Source organism: Uranotaenia lowii, unplaced genomic scaffold (assembly GCF_029784155.1).
Source record: "Uranotaenia lowii strain MFRU-FL unplaced genomic scaffold, ASM2978415v1 HiC_scaffold_249, whole genome shotgun sequence".
NCBI lineage: Eukaryota > Metazoa > Arthropoda > Insecta > Diptera > Culicidae > Uranotaenia > Uranotaenia lowii.
In genome coordinates, this window is record NW_026598145.1 from 28,727 (window position 1) to 50,000 (window position 21,274).

The window sequence follows — 21,274 nt, forward strand, 5'->3', positions numbered from 1 at the left end:
AAACCTATTCGTAGGCGTGATATTATTTGAAAAATGCTCTCGTACTCCTTTTATGTGAAAGGTGAAGAACGAACGGCGGCTTTGTCACTCGCAGTTTAAAAAATGTCGAAGATACATGAAAGTAAAACTATGAGCAAATTAAATGTTAACTTTATTATCAACAAATTAATAAAATATTCATCGTACAACTGCTTAAACCACATACATATTATCAACCTGAGTTACATCTACAATACGTTGAACGTTTGTTCATCACATGCTTGTCTTCTCTGAAGACAGTGGCCGATCCATTCCAGTTTGACAACAACGGGCGCCAAAATTCTACCCTTCGTCAAACTATCTACCCATTGCTTGAGTTGATCCTTTTCCAAATGCTTTCCCTGGGCAACAAACACATGAGAAACGCCTCGATCCTTGGCATCCTTCAGCCACTGACCTCCTTCTCTGACGAATCTGAGCATTGCAAACTTAGCCCGGTACCGGTCGAGATCTTCCCGCAAATTGTCCTCGTACAATATTCCTACCGAGCCTCTGAAAATCCGAAATGTTGAACTTGGGCCCAGTATCTCCCGCTGACCGTCTCGTATCTCACCAACCGAAAGTTGGGCTCCATTGAGACTAATCTGCTTGAGCAGTTGTTTCAAGTCATCTTGGTCAACAATTTTCTCGGTAAGCGAATCTCCAAACCGATCGAACCGATCAATCAACTTCCGTCGCAGATCCACTGTCATCGCTAGCATATCGTTTGGTTTGAACTCAATCAGACGATCTTTCGGTTGATCACCGGACAGCGCTTCCAAAAGCCAACGAACACTGGCCACATTGTATAGTCCACTGTTGATAATGCGATCGGCCAAAAAGGATCGATCACCTACAATAACGGCATAGGTTTTGGGTCCCGGGTTTTTCACCGGACGACCCCCGTGGCGGCGAACCAATCTTTCGAGATCCGGAACTGCCGGAAAATCTTTGACGCTGGTTAACACACAAAAATCGAGACCCTCACAAATGTGGTCTATCGGTGGTTGATCTTCTGTTACGGTTATTCCGATTTCAGGCAAAATTGGCTTATTACGCTTTAAATTTAGTGGCGAAATTTTCTTCCGCTTGCCACGAGTGCTGGTAGAACTCGGAAGTAGATCGGCAGACGTTATGTGCCTTTTTGCTAGCTTCGCCACCTTAGAGTTGGAGGAACACAGTTGATCGAACTCCTCCTTGGTACAAACATCCAAGTGTCCCTTATCGCTTCTTATGGCTGTAATTCTTGGAAACCGTATGGTATAGGCCGTAGCAAAGGACGAACTTCTGACCAGTTCCGAACCTTTCAGTTGTAGAACAATCGAATTGGACCCCGATATCCAAACATCGGGTGCCGTTTGGCCCCAACGAACTCCGGGAGGTTCTTCGGCAATCGTCGAACGACCTTCCTTGCGGCGGACAACCTCTTGCCAGTGCGGTCGAAGCGAATTGTTTAGCTGTTTCCACTGTTCGAGGGACAGTCCGATGCCAACTTTAGTGACGCCTAGGTAGGTGGGTTGTTCATCATCATTGGCTAGTCTCTTTTCCAGTACCCCAACTAGGAAAGTGTTTACGAAGGTGCGCTTGTAGTTGTAGAAACCACCTATTATCAGCAGATCGAAATCCGAAACCAGATTGTCGATGTAGTCCGGTTTTATTTTATACCATCCGGCGTTCCGTTCGTTGGGGCTGTAGACGGAGTCCTGTTTCTTGATGACCACTCCCTCCTGGCGGGCATCGATGGCTTCGTTTAGCAGGTCTACCAAGTGGTCCGAATCATTCACCTTGATCCGCCTGCAGCTCACCAAAACGCCGATCTTTTCCTTGATTGCTGTTTTCAGCAGCCGAATTCGTTCGGCGTACGGTATTCCGATAAGTGACCTTCCGTTGAGAAATAAAATGTCGTAAACGCAGAAGCATGGCCTCAAGTTTGGATTATCGGATTTCAGCGCTTTGACGTCAGTGTTCTCACTTTTGTCCCTGTAAGCTAAATCGGTCTTGTCGAAAACCATCATTTCCCCATCAAGAATGATGCTCTGCACACTTGGTTCTATCAGACTGGAAATGTACGGTGTAAGAGTCGATCCGGAATGATTAGGGTTTTCTCCAAAAACGTGACTGTACTCGTAACTGTTTCGGGAAAAGTACTTAAATATTTGTCCTTCCTTATGAATTTGAAAGCGTTCTCCGTCCATTTTTGTTTCGAGCCAAAATTCTTCCTTCTGCAGCATTTCATCTACCGCCCTGAGGTCTACCCTTTGACACAGCATAGCTTTAACCGGATGAAAAATCTGGATCGCCAGTTTCTTCGTCGGTACTTCCGCTTCATCCGAAACTTCACCGCTTTCCACAACTTCACAAACCTTCGAAAGATTGCTGAAGCGATCAAACAACTGACTAGCTTTGGGGTGGTACAATCCTAACAACTTCTGCTTGGTCATCCCCAACCGAAGATTTTTCAATATAATCCGTATCAACCATTTCTGGTCCAACTGGGTCATTCCTTCGACCATACGAATCAACTCGTCCAGGATTTTGCCCTTCCGACCGTTCCGATAGTGCTCCCCAATGGCATCCAGTCGCTCGTTAACATCCCAAACGGTCACACGGCATTCCTGCGGACAACGACCCCGCATCAGGGTGAACACTCGTTCGGCGAAATCCGACGATCCGGAACTGCCACCGAAAAAGTTTCCCGACTCATCGAAACCGGACAGCTTTTTCGCCTCAATACTACTTTCGCTGATGCCCAGCACTTTGATGTACAGGTCCTTCAGCGATTTGATTCGTATTCCGTACGACTCTCTTTCCCGATCCGATGCCGGCACCAGGAGACGCAGTACCGGAAATATGCTTGATTTCTTAATAAATAAAAAGAAAATATCAGTTGATTTGATTATCATTTTAAAAACTTTAACTTTAATCAACATACCACATTGTCCCCATGCTTTTGTCGGAACTCTCGGCGGAACTGTTCGAACGAGTCGAAGTATCGGCGCAGGATGTCATCCTTCCGGCTGGCCGGGCCCGTCGCGCTTTTCAGCTTCTCCAGGATCGCACTGATTTCGGCAAACTTCACGTGCTGCGAGATGCACTGAACCGGTTCCGTCGAGGACATCCTTCGCTGGAAACTTGGCAGTTCTATGCTTCAGTTAACCGAACAGGTTCGATCCTGATTTGTGCTCGCGGTTTTCTTATTTGTTTCCCGCGTTTTCTTCTTCCACCCACAACGAAAACAGCTGATTGACGTCCCTTTAAATGGAAAACACCGCACCGCTACGTTTTCATGTGTGTGTGTGATTGCGTTTAAAATTTGCTCACGCTGATGTTAAAAAACATTAATCGCAGTTTAAATACGTTCAATAAGAAATTGAAAAATTCTGGGTGGTCAGTCCCATTTTCCAGGCAGATTCTTCCAGGTCCTTTTTTGTTTTCAGCAAGGATTAATCATGAAATTCTTTCAGGTTCTCACACAAAATGTCTATGTGATCATAGGCAGTGAGTTGAACAGTCGAAAATAGCCCAACGCCATGAAGTTTCCACCAGCATGCTTCAAAGTCGGTTGAAGACGCACTCAAGGCGCACTTTTCTGTCACAATCGGAGTCGCTTTTCGTTTTGTTCAGCTTGAATTTGGACAACCAAATAACGAGTTTCCAAAATTTGTTAAAATTTTTTGACACTTTTTTTTTAATTTTACTGCTAGACTTTTTTTCAGGGATTTTTATCCTATTTGATGATCATCCCATTTTACTGATCGAAGGTGGTAAAGTACCCCCGCATGATCAAATATCATACAACTTATCGTCAATATTATTCTGTTCTGATTACATGAATAGTGACTATTCAAGTGATCGTTCTAAAATCTTCCAATTTTTTAATTACTTTTATATTTTTCATGTGTCTTCGCTTGAAATGATACAAAAATATTTTTGAAAGATACCAGTAATAATCCTTAAAACTAAACTCGGAATGCATCAGAGTGTGTCTTTACTGGCTTCAAAACAAATAAAAATGGCGCGGCGCGTGTTTTGGTTTGGCTAGCGGAAACGAAGGAATCTGTTTTATTTGGCAAATCCTCAGCTAAAATGTAAGTTTAAAGCAATTTTGTTTTCCATAAACTATTTTTTAATTGTTTCAATTATTTTTTTCAGTAATAAACAACCCTACAATCCTGTGGTGCAGATTCGATGGTCCGGAAGAGGAATTTGCCGGTCGAGACATTCGCGGCAACAGCAGCACATAATCCAGACATCCGTCGAAAAAATCCACCACCCTGCCGTAAAAACAACAGAGCGGTTTATGGGCCGCATAGAATGTTCGCAGCAGCTTTGGCCGGAGGTAATTATACTTGATTATTATGTTTGAAAGAAACTCAGTAGCGGTACTGGAGTAAGCATCGGCACCGGATTTCCGAATTGAAAGTGGTGGCTGCGAATGATTTTCCACGCTGCTGGACATATCCAAAGGTTTATTGCAATTAATGTGAGTAGAATTTTCTAGTAATTTAACATTATGTTTTTTGAACTATGGTTGTATTTTGTATCTGTCAGTCGCAGGAGATTTCACGTTCGATCAGTGGCTTATGCAAGGAGAAATGCACATCGTCATCGAGCAGTACGATTACTGTCGATTACTGAATTCCTGGTGTGAATGGAACAACTGCTCACGTAAGTTACTCATTGACTATAGATAACTTCCACGAAAATAGTAATTTTTTTTTCTTTTGGAAGGTAATTTCATCTTTGCAAAATCCAAGAAAGGTGAGAATGCGAAAGCGTTGGACCTGTTTCCCCAATCGGCTAAGGGATCCTAAAGGAACCGTTTTTAATCAACTTCACTAAACCAACAGACGGAACTTTGGTGTCACCGGCTGAGCTGCTCAGTATTTTTTACATGAAAGTTATTCGAACACTACGGAGCCTACGATTGCATCAACGTGCTGGCTCAGATTGCCATTGGAACTTCGGTTCACAGCAAGCAACAGGCTATGTTTCAAAGTATCGATTTCAGTGCCCACATGGAGCTGGGATACTATGAGGAAGGTACCGTTTGTTGGTGTACAACTGTGAGCAAACTCAGAAGGACTCATTGAGGCAGCTGGTGTGACGTTTGTCTCGGCAAAAAAGTTTAACATAATAATCGAGCTGCCCTACTATGAACTAGAAACTGATTTCCAGAACATCATGGAAATGCACGCTCTATCCGTGGAAATATCCAAAACTAGTCACTAGGACTTTCTGTATTCGTTTTACATTCGCGAAAGGGTGAGTTTCTCTAGTTTATAATTATTGTTATAGAACACTTACCACAGTTAGATCATTTTACTGATGGATCTCTTCTCATCAATTCCAGCTGCTCTCATTGCCTACGAAAAAGCCATGCGTTGTCAGCTGGAGTGCAACTCGCTCGCATTTTTGAAGATGCGTTGCGAAGCGCTGCTCAAGTGCATCAACGCGCTCAATCATGCGGCATCGGATTACGCCTGGATTGCGAAGCCATCGGTTTCCACATATGGTGGTGCTGTCAGATTGGAAGAATCAGACACCAAAATCGTGGTTGTTGATGTGGTAGATGTTCGGAAGGAGTTGATAATAAACCAGACGGTGTTGGAAATTTTTTAAACAGCAGGACGACTATAAAGCTGTGATGAATGTCGATACCAACGAGCTGCTGATGATTTTAGCTAACGCTAAACTGTATACCACGGCTTTTCAAGCTGGCCAACATGTTGGACAAAAACCTCACTATGATCTATGAAAGCCTGGCAGCGTCCTGCGCTATGTGCGCTTTGCAGGAAACTGCGGACAATTTTGATTGGCTGCATAAAAACGCACTGGAAGGTAATTAAAAAACTTTTTTTTTTCTAATAACTTATCTTAATAACAGCCAAATTTCAGAATCTGTTCTAAGCTCAGTGAGCACCGAAACGGCTTAGAACGTTTTGAAGTTTAATCTCGAGAATGAAACGAAGGACGTCGAAGCCTGTTATCTCGTCGTGATAAATAAAATGATTGCCAAAAACGGTTTTCCACCTCAAAGGTTGACGGACTATTGTATGGTGAGTTATCTTCTAAAAAGTAATTCCTTTCAACCCAATTCATATTGCTTTAAATCTACAGAACAAAGCGCCCATCAAACTGTTACAGCTTTACGTAAACTTTGGTTGCCTAGAGGAAGCCTTCGAAATCTCCGTCAAACTGATCCAGGCGCAGCTGCAGCAGAAGCTCGATCACGAAGTTACACTTCAATCGATTCTCATTTCCGATTACGCTCATCGATCGGTTGCAGTTCAAAGATGCTAAATTCAAGCAGGTAAGTTAGTTTTTCTTTACCTATAGGGGATATTTTTTTAATGGTTTTACGTTATTTCTTTGTCTATTTCTAGATAACAAATTTACTGAACCAGCTTATCGACTGCATTGCTAAATTTCGTGTCCATTCCCCAATGATAATTCTGATAATTTCGATAGTTTTCTAAGAATACTTATAAACTAAATATAACGATCGCATTTATTAATTGAATAAATAATATTATCTTTAAGAGATTATAAAATGAATCCTCTCCTTTTTTATTTTTGATGGAAAAAAGATATTTAGAAGATAAGCTGTAGCGTCAGCAATATTTGAAAAAATTATAAGATAACGATAACATATATCTTTTAAGTGCCTTCAGCTACATTTTGAATCTAGAAAAAAGCAAATAAAATGAATGGTTACTCTACTTAACGACCCGTTCGCTGTATCGTAAAGTGCGTCCAAACGATTCCATTGCATGAAAAAATGATAATACTTATCTTGCATTAATAATCCAAAACTATAGAAGTAATCTTTTGTGTGTCTCGGGAAGAAGATAATGAGAATAGTCATTGTATAATACTGCTCCATGCGGGCCTCTGCTTGTCACGTTTCGTCAAACTGGATTAAATCAGTCAAACTGCATGATTAATTTTTTCTCTCTTTCCGGATGATATACTTGTCCATTCTTGCCTCCGTTTCCAGCCCCTTTCAAGTCGATCGGTCACTCTGTTTAGTGTTTGATTCTATTTTATGCCAAATGGCCTTTATGCCAAATGGCTTTTATGCCAAATGGCTTTATGCCAAACGGCTTTATGCCAAAAGGCATTATTCCAAATGGCTTTATGCCAAATGTCATACTCCCTTAAAATAATTTTTATCTTAAAGAAATGATTTTTTTCTTCTCTACAATCTATAGAAGAACGAAAAAAAACTGTCTTAAAATACTTTTTATATTATTTGTTCAAAATTGTGTGAATTGTCTTTTGTTGTCTGGATAATTTCCAACTTGATCGCTAAGTATTTCTAATAAGCGTGAAACGTTAAAAAAAAATCAAAACAAATCAATCAAGCTTGTGTGCGTGAGTGCAATGCGTGGGCGGCATGCAGCGAACAGCTGCTAGACGTATACGTGGTTAATTCGGAATATTTTTCAAAAAATTGCATCAGCAAGTTGTATACAAACGGGCCAACCATCCCCAATCTCCTTCTCCGCGGTGCCGTCCAGTGAAGTTCTTAACCTTGTCCCCATAGAAGCTTTCAAGTGCACGTTTCAGTCGAACAAAACAAGAACCCACAATGCAGCGACTGATAAGTCGATCAATTAAATCTCGCTCAGCCAGAACTATCATCGGCGGTCACGGCTCGTTAGATGCAGCAGCACCAGCAGTCGTAACGACGGCACCTTCAGTGGCTTTTTGCGCGACCCGAACCCAACAGTCAAAGACGACGGAAAGAAAAACAAATTCTCCATTCACTGCTTCCTTGATTGGGACTCGAGGTTCAGGTCAAAATGACCAAGATTTTACGAGAAAGTTTCGCAATGGAACACTTTTGCTATCCGGATTGCTTGGAGGAATTTTGCTGGCAAATTCAGACGAAAACGAAAAACAGAAGGAACCCAGAAAATGGTCAATTATTCCGAGAGTATCTGCGTTTACACACGGGAAAGATCTTAAAGGTCGCAGGGCGATGTACAATTTTATAGCGGATGTTGTCGATGTGTCTGCACCGGCCGTGGTGTACATCGAGATCAAGGACACCAGACATGTCGACTTTTTCACCGGTCAACCGGTAACGGTTTCCAACGGATCCGGTTTTGTCGTCGAATCGGATGGTCTGATCCTAACGAATGCCCACGTGGTTATCAGTAAACCGAACGCCATGGTTACAGTTAAACTACTGGACGGGCGAACTTTCCCCGGGGTAGTGGAAGATGTGGACCCGAATTCGGACCTGGCAACGGTTCGCATAAATTGTAAGGACTTAATAGCGATGAAACTGGGCAAATCAGCAGATCTCCGAGCTGGGGAGTGGGTTGTTGCCCTGGGAAGTCCCCTATCGTTGAACAACACTGTCACGGCTGGAGTGGTCAGTTCTACTCATAGAGCCTCTCAAGAACTGGGCCTCCGTGGCAAGGATATCAACTATATTCAAACGGACGCAGCCATTACCTTCGGTAACTCCGGTGGCCCCCTGGTAAATTTGGACGGGGAGGCTATCGGTATCAACAGTATGAAGGTGACGTCGGGAATCAGCTTTGCTATCCCAATCGATCACGCCAGGGAGTTTTTGCTGAAGGGGGCCGAAAGGAGAAAGGCCAAGGGGTACAGTACCGAGAAAATCCCCACCCGAAGGTACATGGGCATAACGATGCTGACGCTGACGCCGGAGATTTTGAGGGAGCTGCGGCAGAGAAGTCACAATGTGCCGGAGAGCGTCAAGACTGGGATTATGGTGTGGAAGGTTATCCACGGATCGCCGGCTCACAAGTGAGTATTTTTTTTAATTAATTTTTCTAGAATTCGACCAACTGGATCGATTAAATTTCCTCCAAGTTTTGTCCTAAACTTGGCTTTCTTCTCAAACTTATATTTTCTTTTACAATATTGGATTATGTTGGATAATCTTCAATTTGATTCACGATTTTAACATTTTTTTTTTGGGTGGCAACGATTCGTATAGTGAAGAGCTTTTAGAAGTTTACAAAGAATTGAGGCTATCAGCTCACAAGGAACAAACTGGTGAATTAGACAAAGACCTATTATTATCATGTAATCTGCTTTATTCCAATTCACAAGGATTACATCACAAGTGGAAAGTAATCCATTATTCAGTTGATAGTGATCACTTGTCAATCATAAAGATACCGTAATATGAAAATAACAAAATAAAAACAAATTTGATAAAAATGATTATATTGTAGAAGTGATTTTCGAAGAAAATACTCGAAAATCTTCTAAAGCTGAAATATAAAAAAAAAATGCTTCCTTAAAATAAATCATTTGCTTATTTCAGAGTTTGTTCCCAAAAAACTAAATTAAACCTGTCGTACCCGGATTTTTTAAGGCAGCAATAGAAATAGCTCTTTGTTTTCATTTGTTTAAATTGTGCTCAATCCGCAGAGGGAACGATTTATAAGGATGTTCGACGATGAAAACCATTTGAAAGCCTTCGCGAAAATCAATACCAGTTTTTTGTTGTGAAATTTGAAAAAAATCCTAAAAAATTGAAAAACTGTAGCAATGAGAGGTCGAGATTTAAGCGAATGCTGTAATGCGTTACAGGAAGCAGTGGACTCTCTAGCTCAAGGCATAACAGATCTAGGGTTTGAAATATCACCTAATAAGAGCAAGTGTTTGATAATTTCTAAACAGCAGCTGGAACATCCTCCTGATATTTTCATTCATGGGCAACCTGTACAATACACCAGAACGCTCAAGTTGTTGGGAATGCACCTTACGCGGAATCTCTCATGGAGTCTTCACATATCAAAAACCAAGAAGAAAGTTACTCCGTTCATCAATTTTCTACGTTGCATTTCGGGACAATCCTGGGGTGCTCATCCTTCATCGCTAATCAAGGTTTATAAGGCTGGCGCTCGATCAGTCATCGAATATGGTTCCGTGTTCATGGCCAAATTGAATCAACAGGACACTCTTTCGTTGGACAGAATCCAATGGGCATGTATCCGTGTATGTTTAGGGTCAACCAAAACTACACATACCGGATCACTAGAAGTCCTAGCTGGATTGAGTCCTCTAAAATACAGGAGAGAAATGGCGGTCATGCGGTTTATCAACAAGCGAGCTCATCTACAAACCTGGAATGAACTTTATGTTCAACCTGCTATGGAACCCGGATCAACAAATACTGGATTTCAGCAAGCCATTCGTGAACTAAACGATTTTTTTCCATTACAGAATACCCTACAAACCCATCCGTGTTACCTTTTTCCGCCAAATGTGCGAAAATATGAGGTTGCAGTAGATCTATCGGTGTCTGCACTCATATCCCAGCCCCGCCAGGAAAGTGTACGGGAATTAGTGTTGAACTTGCTAGACGAAAAATATCAAGGCACGTTACTGTTAGCAACCGATGGCTCGAAGGATTTAGCAAATGTTGGCTATGCTGTCGTTAACAATTTCAATGTTCCATTCGCAACACACAAGCTATGCCATGCAGCTTCAATTTACACTGCCGAGCTTCTAGCAATTAGAAAGGCAGTTCAAATTGCTATGGAACATCCAATAGGACAATTTGTTATTATTACGGACAGTATGAGCTGCTTAACAAGCTTGCAAAGTTTGAAAGCAAATTCGTCATATTCGATGGCTTGGTATGAAATTAAAGACATGGTGAAAACTACTCAATTTAGAGGATCCAAAATCACTTTTCTTTGGGTTCCATCACACCGTGGAATACCTTTAAACGAGCTGGCCGACCAAGAAGCAAAGACTGCGTCCAGACAAGGTATTGCTGATAACTATATCATGACCACACATGAGGTATCATTTCCAAGCAATCTGAGATGTAAACAGCGATGGCAGAGAAGCTGGAATACCGGGTCGAAGGGTCGCTTCTGCCACAGTATCATCGGAAATGTTTCATTACAGCCATGGTTTAGCCAGTGCGATTATAGCAGAAGGCAGGTTGTAATACTATCCAAGCTTATAAGTAATCATTCACGTTTACCAGCACATTTGTATCGAAATCGAATAATCCCGAATAACAGTTGTGAATGCGGCTCGGCGAATGCTGATCCAGATCATTTTATTTTTACCTGTACGAATTATGGAGAAAGGAGATGGACGATATGGAAAATCCTGATGGAGAAAGGTGTTGCACCGGATGTACAAACAATGCTAAAGACACTCAACGTCGACATTCTCTAGGCAGTGGCAAATTTTTTTATAGATTCTAGAATAGATTTATAATCTATTATATAAAATTCTCTTGTAACGGTGTTTGTAGTACTACTCCTCCGAAATTACCCAAAAGATACAAGTGAAATTATTTTTAGAATATTCTGTGGCCATGCGAATCGGTTTATATTGAATAAAAATAACAAAAAGTGGCATCAATTGTCCGTTATAATTAAATTTGTAGTTTTTTGAATCAAATTAAAGTCATGACATCCATTTTCGGAGATTTTCTTTACTTCGGGCGCCGGGCGATTTGTTATTTGTCTCCATGGTCGTCCAAGGCGTCGCAAGCAAACACCAAGAGAGGATGGTAACGATAGCATAGCATACTGATTAGTTGAAATATTTGGGCGCGCATTTCTAAACCAAGCATAATTTCAATGCATGTGGTAGCGATATGAAGCCTAGATGTGTTTTTTTTCTTCTTGATTCCTAGATCATTTGTACAGCACATAGTAATGAATGACACCCAGATTGATATTTTGCCGATCAAATCAATACCATTTAAACAATTAAAAAAAAACTATTTTAATTTCAGCAGAAATTGTTGCCTGAAAATATGAATTTAGTACTGATGCATATAAAATTATGGTATGACTCTTTGCGGACATTTGCAAAAAGAAAGTGGGAAGATTTACATACAATTTTATAATACAATACCCCTAGAAACATTTTTCGAACATGTACAAATGTGCTTAACTGAAAATGTTTCGGGTACCTTTAAATTTACAGAGCAACAACAAAATCCATTGAGGATGAACAGACACAAGAGCCTGTCCTTTAAAAAAGATTATATAGGATTGATGTTTATTTTAAAGCCTAATGCAAAGAACTTTTTGATTTTCTGCAAGCATAAGTGAAAGTTATCAATAAAAATGAAAGAATTTTCAGTTAAAAGATACACTAGAGCAAGTGCAAACGTTCAACATTTACAAAAAAATTATAAATTACTCATGTATACATGTTCACATTATTTCTTCATCTTTAAATCTTTGAGCCCAATTAAACGATCTGACTAAAGAAACTCAACTTTTTTTTTTTAATTCATTCACAGAAAAACTGTTTACAGGTTCACTGTTTGTTTACACAGAATTCAAGTACGTACTTAACATGAAAGTGTGTTTATGTTTAACATATTTTGGCTACATAGAAGAGACTTTTGATCCGCTTTTTTGTTGAAAAGTTTTTCTGTGATTGATATTCTAGAAGCATTATTTTTTTGATAGCAGAAGCAGAATTTTTTTTGATACGTTTTTATTATGACCTAAAAATGTCGAAAATGATATTACCTCCTGTCATTTCACACGGTGAAACAAGTGGCAACGCGCCTTTTAGTCATGAAACATATAACTTTTAAGAATTATTTCTCCAAAATGATCAGAAAGGGAATACCGAATGTTAAATCTGAAGCGGATATTAAAAATTATTAAATGAAGGTCTTATGGTTAAACAGTGTGCAGTGAAATTGAAGTACCAAGCATTATTTTATTCTGGGGAAAAACTGCAGATATATCAATGAAAGTTGATAAAAAAGACAAACAGGAAAAAGTATTCAATTTATTTTAAAGTCTTTACACTAACGCATCTGAAAAAGAGCAATGTGTTTTCACTTGCATCAGTAAATGGGGCAAATGTACCTTTACTTAGATATTTCTTTTTGAAAGAATATGAAAGTTGAACTGTGATGATAGCCGAAAGACACTTATATGTTTTAAAGGTTTCGAGGTATATGTACATGAAAACTTCCAAAAAAAAACGAATGAACTCATGGAATCATTGTAGCCTTAACAGATTAGCTCTTTTCGATCTATTTAATTTTCAAAAACCTCAATGTTTCAGTTAGAATCTTTAAAAAAACAATGGTTTAAATTGGCAGATATGTCCATTAGGATAAAAATACAAATAAAATTGCTGTAATTCGGTTGAATATAGAAAAATCTTAACATACTTTTTCCTCCTTTCAAACCCGATCGTTTTTTTTAATAATTGGGAAAATGTTCAAAGGAATTTAATAAGCATTTTTTGCTGAAATAAATAATTAAACGGTAAACTTTTTTTTGACATGGTTTTGATGAAAATATGGATATTATTTAATTACCACTGCTTCCAAGGGTGAAAATAGTGAACAAAAAGCTGCTTGAAAATGGTTAGTAAAAAATCTTCTCTCCGAAGAAACTCGGGAGCTGAAAGTACTGCGTTAGGCATAATATTGGGCAAATACTCCTTAAATGGTCCCGATATTCAAAATTCTTTTTCCATAAAGTTTCATGTGCAATAAATTCCAATTAATGAGAAACTTTTGATTCCGATTTCAAGCTTAATGTTAACTCGAGCAAAGTGGAGTAAATCAACTAAATGGTATTCAATAAATGAATCATAGATATTATCAACATAATGTTATTTATGGAACAAGCTACAAAGAGTGGATTTCTTAAGCAAGCTGCATGAGGCTTGCCAAGTTTGATGGTCACGTTGAGTGCTGAAAAACTCAAATTTTCAATGGGAAGCTGATACCTGACACCATTCGGCAATATTCAAAGCATCCGAATCTAAGAAAAGTAGATTAAAAGTTTTCCTGTAAGATGCATGTAAGATTGATTGAAGGTAATGTTTTGATAATCTATGTAAATACCCGAAGCTTTGAGTTAAAATTTTTAGGGTTGATTCCGATAGAATTAAGCGCGGCAATTCGAGTAAACGGAAAAAAGGAGATGTGAAAAAACTAGGATATGTTCACGAAAGCGAGACGCCAAGTTAAACATGGTAAGACGAAGTTTACCGGGTCTGCTAGTCTATTATATAAAATTCTCTTGTAACGGTGTTTGTAGTACTACTCCTCCGAAATGATCCAAACGATTCGAATAAAATTATTTTTAGAATATTCTGTAGCCATGCGAATCGGTTTATATCGAATAAAAACAACATAAAGTCGCATCAATTGTCCGTAATAATTAAATTTGTAGTTTTTTGAGTGAAATAAAAGTCATGGCTTCCATTTTTTCGAGATTTTTTTTCTTTTGGGCGGTTTGTTTTTCGTTTCCAAGGTCGAGGCGTCGCGAGCAGACGTCGTTAGAATATTGTAACCATGGCATAGCATACTGATCAGTGAGAATATTTTGGCGCGTATTTCTCAACCAAGCATATGTACAATGCAAGTGGTGGCGATATGAAGCCTCGATGTGATTTCTACAGCACATGGTTATGAATGACGCCTAGATATGACTCAGGTTGACATTTTGCTGATCGAATAAAACATATAATATTTGTTTGGCCAAAATCTGAAATTGAAAAGTCAGGTATCCATTTTTAGAGATTTTCTTTTCTTCGAGGGGTTTGTTTTTCGTCTCCATGGGCGAGGCGTCGCTAGCAAACGTCGATGCAAGAAATGGTAACCAAAGCATACTGTTCATTGATCGCTGGAAAAATTTAAAAATTTGGCGCCTATTTCTCAACCAAGTACCTATATTTCTTATGCACGTGGGGGCGATATGCAACCTAGATGTGTTTTTTTTCTTGCTTATTTGTACATAGCACATGGTAATAAATGACGCCTAGATGTGACACGGATTGATATTTTATCGATAGAATCAAAACCATATAAACGATTTCAAATATTAAAACCATTTTTAATTCGTGTTAATTTAAGTAATAAAAAATATGAATTTGGTAAAGATAAATATAAAAATAATGTTATGACACTTTGCGGACGTTTGAAAATAAGAAATTGGGAAGCTTTACATTCCATTTCGTATAATCCAATACGCCTAGAATGCCAGACACATTAACTGAACAAGAGTCTATTCTATTCTATTTTGTTTATTTGTTTTTGTTAACTGAACAAGAGTCTATTCTATTCTATTTTGTTTATTTATAGAGGGTTTTAACCAACTTGGTCATTCGTCCTCTCAACAAGAGTCTGTTTTTTGAATAGATGAGATAGGATTGAAGTTTTAAAAGGCCGAATGAACTATTTGATTTTTTGCAAACGTAAATTGAAGTTATCAATAAAATAATTTACTTTTTAATAACAAAAAGTGAGGACATGCATTTTCCGGAAGAATTTTCATTTAAGAAAGTAGACTAGAGCAAGTGCAAACTATCAACTTTTACAAAAAATGTATACATTATTTCTTCATCTAAAAATTGTTGGGCCCAAAAAAAAAATTTGATTAAATAAACTTAACTCTTTTTCTAAAATCATTCACCAAAAAACTGTTTACACGTTTACTGTTTGTTTACACACAATTCAAGTACAAACTTTACATGAAATGTTTATTTTTGTTGTACATATTATGGCTATATAGAAAAGACTTTTGATTCACTTTTTTGTTGAAAAGTTTTTCGTGATTGATATTCCTGGGGCAGCAGATTTTTATGATGAACTTTGAATATGACCTGAAAGTGATAAAAATAATATTAATTCCTGTAATTTCTTCGGTGGAATAAGTGAAAACGCGCCATTTGGCTATGAAACATCTACAATTTAAGAATTTCATCTCCAAAATGGCCAGAAAGGATATCCCGAGTGTTGAATCTGAAGCGGATATCCAAATTATTATAAAGGTCTTTGTAAATCAAGGTCTTTTGGTTGAACAGCATTCAGTGAAATTGAAGTAGCAATCATTCATTTATTCCGGAGAAAAACTTAGGATATAGCAAGGAAAGTTGATAGAACAGACAAACAAGAACAAGTATGAAATTAATTTTAAAGTCTTTTCACTGACGCATCTGAAAAAGACCTATTTGTTTTCACTTGCCCCAATAAATGGGACAAATGTATACTTCGATATTTCTTTTTGTCAACATAACTAATATTTTTTTTGAAAACATAACTTTTTTTCAGAGAATATGAAAGTTGAACTGTGGTGATATTCATTAGGATTTGACCGGTGTTTCATTTTGGAAAATTAGGATTTAAAGTAAAAAAGTCACATAACTTTATAAAGGTTTTGTTTATATGATAATTTCCAGGATAAAAAATGAACTCATGAAACCATCGAAGCCTTAACAGATTATTTCTTTTCGATCTATTAAATTTAAAAAAAAAATCAGATTTTCAATTAAATGTTATTAAATTTTAAAAATATAACATAATCCTAAATGAATTCACAGATCACCACCAACAATGTTCAGGAAATTTTGAAATCAGAACTGCTTCAATTAAAATCTTTAAAATAATGGGTGAATATATCTAAACATATGTTTTCCTCTTTTCAAAACCAATCGTTTCTTTGATTCATTGAGTTAAAGTTCAAAGGAATTAATTTGCATTTTTTGCTTAAAAAAAAGGAATTGCCATACACAAAATCGCCAGAAGTAATGCCATGACAAGTGCTGTTTGGGAAAACTTTAAGTTGAAATGTGTAAAGTCTATAACTTAAGTATCAGGCGAATCTTTTTGGAAATGATTTTGGTGCAAATATGGATTTTAATTCAAACTGCTTCGAAGGATGAGGATGGTGAATTAAAAGCTGTTTGAAAATGGTTCGTAAAAAATCTTTTCTTATGTTTTTTATTTCTTCGGCTCTAAAAAAATACACCATCCAAAGCTAATTGTGAGCTGAAAGCGCTGCGTTAGGCAAAATATTTGGCAAATACTCCAAAAATTGTCCCGATATTAAAAACAATATAACAAAACGGAAAAAATCTACTGAATGGAATACAGCAAATGAAACATACATATTATCAACATACAGTTATTTATTGAACAAGTTACGAAAATTGGATTTAGAAGACCCGTTAAGTTTAAATTCTTTGGTTTAATTTTGATAGAATTGAGCGGGACGATTCGAGTAAAGGGAAAGAAGGGAAATGTAAAGTAAACTAGGAAAAATTAAAAATGGCCGCCAAGTTGAACATGGTAAGACGAAGTTTACCGGGTCTGCTAGTATTATATAATTTTATTTTTCATCTTATCACTTGGCCCGCTATGTGAAATAAGTTAAGCCAAAATATTAATAAAAAAAAAAAAAAAAAAAAAAAAATTGATTGATATTTGATTGATTGATCCATGATACATGACACCAGAGGTATGATACTTGAGACGTGATACCTTACCCCTGAGAACTGAGTTTTAAGACATGACATTTGAGACATGAGACCTGAGAAATGCGACCTTAAGACCTGAGACATGAGACTTGGAGATGAAAAATGAGATCTAAGACGTGAAACGTGAGAGGTGAGAAGTGAGACTAATTTATCGTCTGTCCAATTGACGACCAATGAGTGCGCATTGCTCAGCAACATGCTGTTGTTCCAGAGATCGCCCTAGTGTCGGAGATTGTGAATAACAATGAAAGTTCAATACAGCTCCGAAACTTCCCTTCGAATGCCGCTCTTCGACATGATATCGGAAATTTCACCCAAAAAGTAGCAAAAAAACCGTGCCGTTCAAAAACGAATCCAAATGATGCTGAAAACGTGATTGAATAATTAAAAAAGCATGAGGTAGTTTACTCCCGCCGAAAAAAGGCAATGTGGTTGTAACCATGGACAAACAGGATTATGACATCAGGTTTCGGGACATGATAGTAAATAGACCACATGAGGAATGTATTTTCAAAAATGGTAAGCAAAAAGACCCACTTAATACGATGATCGAGGAGGCCAATTCTGAACCCAAAAGTCGCTTCTCTCATTGCTTGTCGAATATCCACAAAAATCCGATAGCATGCGACTCATTTCTTCAAACATTTGTACACCAACGGAAAAAAACTGGTTGAAGAAATGAAAAAGTACCATGTGAAGCATGATAATAGCGTGAAAAAACCGGTGAATTGATCGACCGTCTCAAAGGATTGAAGGTGCGTCCAGGCGAAATATTGGTTTTCTTTGACGTCTATGCACTTTTCCCAGTGTACTAACCTCGGACGCTTTCACAAGCTTACGGAGGCACTTAGAACGTCGCCGGGCGTCTTCTAATGAAAGAGAAGCCTACCTTGCAGTTGCAGAAGTATGCATACAGCAAAACTTCTTCATACCATCATGTCACCATCTACCGCCCAGTTAAGCGGTTTTTCAACTTCAAACATGTGTTATAAAAAAACGACGGCAGATTTTTATTCGCTTTCTTTTCCAATACATCTCAAAACTGCTCTACTTCAAATAAAAAATTTAGTGGAATGCGAAAAATGTACGCTTTTAAAAATAATTAACTAAACGTTGAGATGTTCAACTGGCCCTATTACCGCCCACTCGACTTTTTCGGTTTTCGATAATGTTTTCTTAAGGAAAAACTATCTAACAACACGGAAACTGTTCTTTTTAATATTGTCCATGTAACGAGCTGTCAAAACCATATTTTGGATCTTGAGAGAATACATTTTGTGAAATCTTTCCCGCAAATTTTGTACAAATTTTAACAAAGTGCGTTGACTGACAAAACGATGATTCCCGCAAACAGCCTCAAGTAATCGGTTACTTTCAGCGATAAAACATCATATTCTAACGTAATCAAACTAAATGCTTCTTACAATATACACTTTTGACACAATACATGCGTTAAAAACAAAGAAATTGTGCGTGACCGGTAATTAGGAACCCACACTTTTTTCTATACACCAATTACCGCCCATCACTAAACACTTCAAAAAACAACAACTATTGAAAAAATCAAAAAATTCCCGATGCAAATCTTTTCTACAAAAATCAAACTATCATTTCAAGTCGATTGTAGGACAAATAGGTACTATTTAGTAATCAAAACCCCTTTTTTCCCTAGGAGCACAGTTATGCTTAGTTCGCCAACAGGCGTCGAATTCAATAATTTGACCGGAAACGAAAAACCAAATATTTTATTTCTGGCTATAGTTAGCATAATTAAGTGATGATTTTTCAGTGAAATGGTCGAACAATGATGCCGACACAGAAAACAGGTCTTATTTTTGAAGAAAAAATTCCAGTTTTTTCGAAATACACACAAAAGGGTGATTTTGGGCGGTAAATGGTGTCTGGGCGGTGAATGGTGACTTGATGGTATTTCGGGGAAAGTTTTTTTTAACAAACCTCTAGCCTTAGCATGCGTAGCAAGCTGTCCCCCTGTTGGCGGAACTTTTTTTGAGCGACTTGGATGCAGATTTGGAAAAAAGAGAGAAAACTTTTACCACGTGTTTGGTGGCGCTATATTTATGACATTCTTGCCTCGGTAGACGAGCGTTATCTCGTGCAGATATTAGGGCTTCTGAACTCCAAACACAGCTCGATAAAATTTACAGTAGAAAAGGAAGTTGAGGGAAAACTCTCTTTCTTTAACCTCTTAATCTGAGGGAAAGAGGACAACACCATCAAATTTGGAATGTATAGGAAACCAACCTCAACTGACCGATACATAACAGTCCAACCACTTTGGTGCGCAAGAACAAGCCGCCTTTCATTCCATGGTGCACGGCATGTAGAATATGTCCATGAGAAAAGCAGAATTTGAAAAGGGAATACATGAAATTGTTGAAGCGGTGTTTTTGAACGGATTTGACAACCAATTTGCCCGAATAAATACCGATGTGATCCAACTATATCCTACCTACCTATCTACCTACCTACCTAAGGGTCCGGCGCCGATTGACCGACGCATAGGGCTGAGATAAAAGATCTCCACTGCTGGCGATCCGGAGCCAGCGTCTTCACTTGCTGCCAGCCAAGGTTCTCGTCAACTGTGCGGATTTCAGCGGCTAGACTACGCCGCCACGAGCTTCTGAGCCTGTCTCTTCTTCGATGCCCATCTGGATTCCAGTCAAGCGCCTCACTGCAAATCTCGTTTTCATCTCTTCGCAGCGTGTGCCCAATCCATCTCCACTTACGTCCCCGAATCTCGATGTCCAGCGCCTTTTGATGACACCGGCGATGAAGTTCAACATTCGAGATCCAGTTGCCAGGCCACCAAGCGCGGATGATGTTCCGCAGGCAGCGATTCACAAAACTTGCAGTTTTCGGGTCGTCACCGCATATGTGCACTAAGTTTCACACCCGTACAACAATACGGATTTGACATTTGAAGATTCGGATCTTAGTTCGTAGAGAGATCTGGCGTGAGCGCCAGATGTTTCGGAGACTCGCAAAAGCAAATCGGGCCTTTCTGATGCGGGTTTCGATGTCTTTTGGTACCACCATCAGGCGTTATCTGGCTACCAAGATACTGGAAAAACTCCACTTCCTCAACCTGTTGTCCAGCTACCACGAAATTGGAACTATTTTCTGTGTTGATTTCCATCGACTTGGTCTTTCTGACATTGACATTGTCCTGCTGCCTTGGAGCTTTCGGTGAGGTCGTCGAGTTTGCTCTGCATGTCTTGTTGTGTTTGGGCGAGCAAAACAATATCGTCTGCCAGGTCAAGGTCGTTCAGTTGCTCAATTGATGAAGGATTCCACGGCAATCCTCGGTTTGGTCTACAGTCAATCGATCCAGTCAAGATCTCATCCATTACGGTGAGAAAAAGCAGCGGTGACAAAATACATCCTTGTCTCACTCCAGCAGTTACCGGGATAGATTTGGACAAGACACCGTCGTGCAAGACTTTGCACGATAATGCCTCGTACTGTGCTTCGATGAGATGTACTAGTTTATCTGGGACCCCTCGTCGTCTTAGAGCAGCCCAGATGTTTTCGTGGTTCAGTCGGTCAAATGCTTTTTCGAAATCAACGAACACCAGCAGAAGAGAGTCCTGGAATTCGTTGATTTGTTCCAGTATTATTCGTAGCGTTGTGATGTGGTCCACACATGATCGTCCGGATCGGAATCCAGCTTGTTGTCGTCGGAGTGTAGCTTCGATTTTCTACTGGATCCTGTTCAGGATCACTTTGCAGAGTACTTTGAGAGTTGTACAGATCAAAGATATGCCTCGCCAGTTACTGCACTCGGTCAGGTCTCCTTTCTTCGGGACCTTTACAAGGATACCCTGAATCCAGTCGGTCGGGAATGTTGCAGAATCCCAAATGTCAGCGAAAAGCAACATTTGTGCTGACAAGGCAGGGTCGGCTTTGAGCATTTCAGCAGGATTGCAATCGATTCCAGGCGCTTTGTTGGATTTCATGTCCTTGATTG

General features: G+C 39.0%; 2 protein-coding genes and 1 long non-coding RNA gene across 4 annotated transcripts; 2 read left to right on the top strand and 1 right to left on the bottom strand.

Moving 5' to 3' along the window:
- Positions 1 to 184: 184 nt before the first annotated feature.
- LOC129759698 (DNA ligase 4-like) lies at positions 185 to 3,238 on the bottom strand. The gene is made up of 2 exons (XM_055757212.1): positions 2,951 to 3,238; positions 185 to 2,879 (listed from the first exon to the last, which is right to left on the bottom strand). The coding sequence occupies exons 1-2, from the start codon at positions 3,134 to 3,136 to the stop codon at positions 228 to 230; spliced, it is 2,838 nt and encodes a 945-aa protein (XP_055613187.1). The 5' UTR covers positions 3,137 to 3,238; the 3' UTR covers positions 185 to 227.
- Positions 3,239 to 3,888: 650 nt separating this feature from the next.
- Positions 3,889 to 6,626, top strand: LOC129759701 (uncharacterized). Of its 2 annotated transcripts, XR_008740223.1 has the most exons (7): positions 3,889 to 4,106; positions 4,171 to 4,686; positions 4,750 to 5,283; positions 5,372 to 5,859; positions 5,917 to 6,077; positions 6,139 to 6,331; positions 6,405 to 6,626. It is a non-coding gene; the product is annotated as an uncharacterized LOC129759701 (long non-coding RNA). The 2 variants fall into 2 exon arrangements; XR_008740222.1 differs by having other exon boundaries at positions 3,889 to 4,686.
- Positions 6,627 to 7,387: 761 nt separating this feature from the next.
- Positions 7,388 to 13,132, top strand: LOC129759702 (serine protease HTRA2, mitochondrial). The gene is made up of 2 exons (XM_055757215.1): positions 7,388 to 8,805; positions 10,237 to 13,132. The coding sequence occupies exons 1-2, from the start codon at positions 7,613 to 7,615 to the stop codon at positions 10,301 to 10,303; spliced, it is 1,260 nt and encodes a 419-aa protein (XP_055613190.1). The 5' UTR covers positions 7,388 to 7,612; the 3' UTR covers positions 10,304 to 13,132.
- Positions 13,133 to 21,274: the final 8,142 nt, after the last annotated feature.

What these genes read in the sequence shown, in the direction of transcription:
- LOC129759698 (XM_055757212.1), bottom strand. Translation starts at nt 3,136, where the DNA reads ATGTCCTCGACGGAACCGGTTCAGTGCATCTCGCAGCACGTGAAGTTT. An exon ending in AAAAGCATGGGGACAATGTG is followed by an intron (nt 2,880 to 2,950) that starts GTATGTTGATTA and finishes TTATTTATTAAG; the next exon opens with AAATCAAGCATATTTCCGGT.
- LOC129759702 (XM_055757215.1), top strand. Translation starts at nt 7,613, where the DNA reads ATGCAGCGACTGATAAGTCGATCAATTAAATCTCGCTCAGCCAGAACT. An exon ending in CACGGATCGCCGGCTCACAA is followed by an intron (nt 8,806 to 10,236) that starts GTGAGTATTTTT and finishes TTTCCATTACAG; the next exon opens with AATACCCTACAAACCCATCC.